Raw genomic sequence first — 2158 nt, forward strand, 5'->3', positions numbered from 1 at the left:
CAGTCTCCTATTTTTAAGCCTCGTATTTTATATTAAACTAGCGTAACTATATTAATAAGGTGAAGTTCTGTATTTATCTATATATATATAATATAGGACTTTTTTATTTTGACATTATAATGCATATGTGTTATACATATATATATCAAATTAAAATTACATAAGACTGATTTAGATTAAATCATTTTCGCAAATACACGTATTACGTTTTGTTATCGAATTTTTCTTTATTATTTTATTTTCCAATGTTTAATTATAAAATTGATTATTATTCTAGGGAATCATCATACGAAACTCTCTAAATTACCATAAGCCAAGGAGACATTTCCTTCATTGTCATATGGGGGTTGTAATAGCACTCTCTGTAATCTTTCTTGTATATTTTTTCTTCTTTTTTTCCTTTTATTACTAAACATTAATCCCAAAGGAGTGAACTGCGAAATAAGAACAAATGGTTTTATAAAATTAAAATTTAATTAGTTCAATTATTAATATAATGTTAACGAATTATTTAATGATTAAGGTTTAGATTACTTTGAGAAGAAATGATAATAGAAAAATAATTCCCAATATTACAATACCAATATAAATATAGTTCTTATATGGCATTTCTTCACTTGGTTCATAAGACCCACCACCCTTTTCAAAATGTGATTTTCCTTGTTGGCTTTCCTCATAGTTAGTACATATGTCTTTTCCACTCAGTGTTGGTTGATTTTGACATGAAGGCTCTTTTGGATTGGGGTATTCAGGTTTTTGTAGCCTTTCTTGTGTGCATTGTCCTTCTACATTACATTTTTTTTTTGTAAGAACAACTTTTGGATAGCTATTTGAATGAGATTCTGAAGAAGGTTCACTAGAATGAGGATTCTTAAAAACACTTGCTGATTCTACACTTGGAGAATATGAAGTGTTTTGAGAAGAATAATCCTCAGAATTCACAGATACCAAATTTTGTATAGATAGATCTATATCACTAGATTCACTATTTGAAAGTGACTGTGGTGCAATATGTTCAATTTGACTTGTTTGATGACTATGAGTTTCGTCGTTAAAAACTTCAGAACAAGTTCCTTCATCATCAGGATCTTGGACCACAGCAAGCACAGCAGTAGTAGCTCTAACAGCAGTATCTGCATTCTCAGTAACTCTTCGATCCTGAGCTAAATCATCACTGACTTTACCCATAGAATTTTCATCACCAGTACCTTCCACAGCATGAACTTTACCATCAATTGTTTTACTGCCAAAAGATTGCACATTAGGGGGACTATCTTGTTCTTCAAGATTACCTTCTATTTCACCAGAAACAGATGGATAAGTAATAGAACTAGCAGAAGAAATGGATTTACTTAAATCACTTACCTCCAAGGTAAGGCTTGAAACAACATCCCCATTAGAACCAATTTTTTCTGAATGTATACTTGATTGTTTTCCTGATTCATTAGGTGCAGAATGATCTCCTTCTACTATAGGTTGTGAGGGAGTTTCGTTTAGACTTGTGATACGAGAATATTGATAAGTTCCTTCTCCTGATGTTTGAGTATCAGGTCCTTCAGCTTTGTCATACGGCATTTTTGTTGATTGAAACGCAGAAATTGCACTTTGCTCTTTTGATTTTTCTTCATCAGCTTTTGATTGGATCAACTCTAGAGATCCTTGTGCTTCTGAATTGTCTTCAAGGGAGGGAGATTCGATTTCCGTTTCTGCTTCGCCTTCTTCTGTTCGTGCTACTCCTTCGTTAAAATCCTGATTTTCTTCACAGGAAGTTTTTAATTCAATAGGTTCTTTAAAAGGAGATGCAGATTTTCTGAGACATTGATAATATTTATCATAATTATTTAAAAAACCCTTCAATTCTTCTTTAAAATTAAATGAACGATTTAACAATTTTTGTTTATGACATTCTGCTAACTCACCATATTTTTTATTTATATATTTAACTAATTCATCACATTCTTGGGGATTTTCTATATCTTCCTTTATATTCAATTCCTCTATTTTTTTTTCAATATCATCTAAAAGTGCAACATATTTATTCATGCAACCATATTCTGTTAATTTTGTATCTACTTCATAAGTGGTAACTATTACGCCTCCCATTTTTCATGAGTTAATTTTTAATATAGCTATTTTACCTTTTTACTTGTTTTGATGA

General features: G+C 30.8%; 1 protein-coding gene across 1 annotated transcript; it reads right to left on the reverse strand.

Annotated features, from left to right (window-relative positions):
- Positions 1-1163: 1163 nt before the first annotated feature.
- Positions 1164-2103, reverse strand: PCYB_003010 (hypothetical protein; the record flags this gene model as incomplete). Its single annotated transcript, XM_004227722.1, has 2 exons — positions 1164-1292; positions 1366-2103. The coding sequence occupies 2 exons, from the start codon at positions 2101-2103 to the stop codon at positions 1164-1166; spliced, it is 867 nt and encodes a 288-aa protein (XP_004227770.1).
- Between the last annotated feature and the right edge of the window lie 55 nt (positions 2104-2158).

Source organism: Plasmodium cynomolgi, assembly GCF_000321355.1.
Source record: "Plasmodium cynomolgi strain B DNA, scaffold: 0210, whole genome shotgun sequence".
In the NCBI taxonomy this organism is placed as follows: Eukaryota; Apicomplexa; class Aconoidasida; order Haemosporida; family Plasmodiidae; genus Plasmodium; species Plasmodium cynomolgi.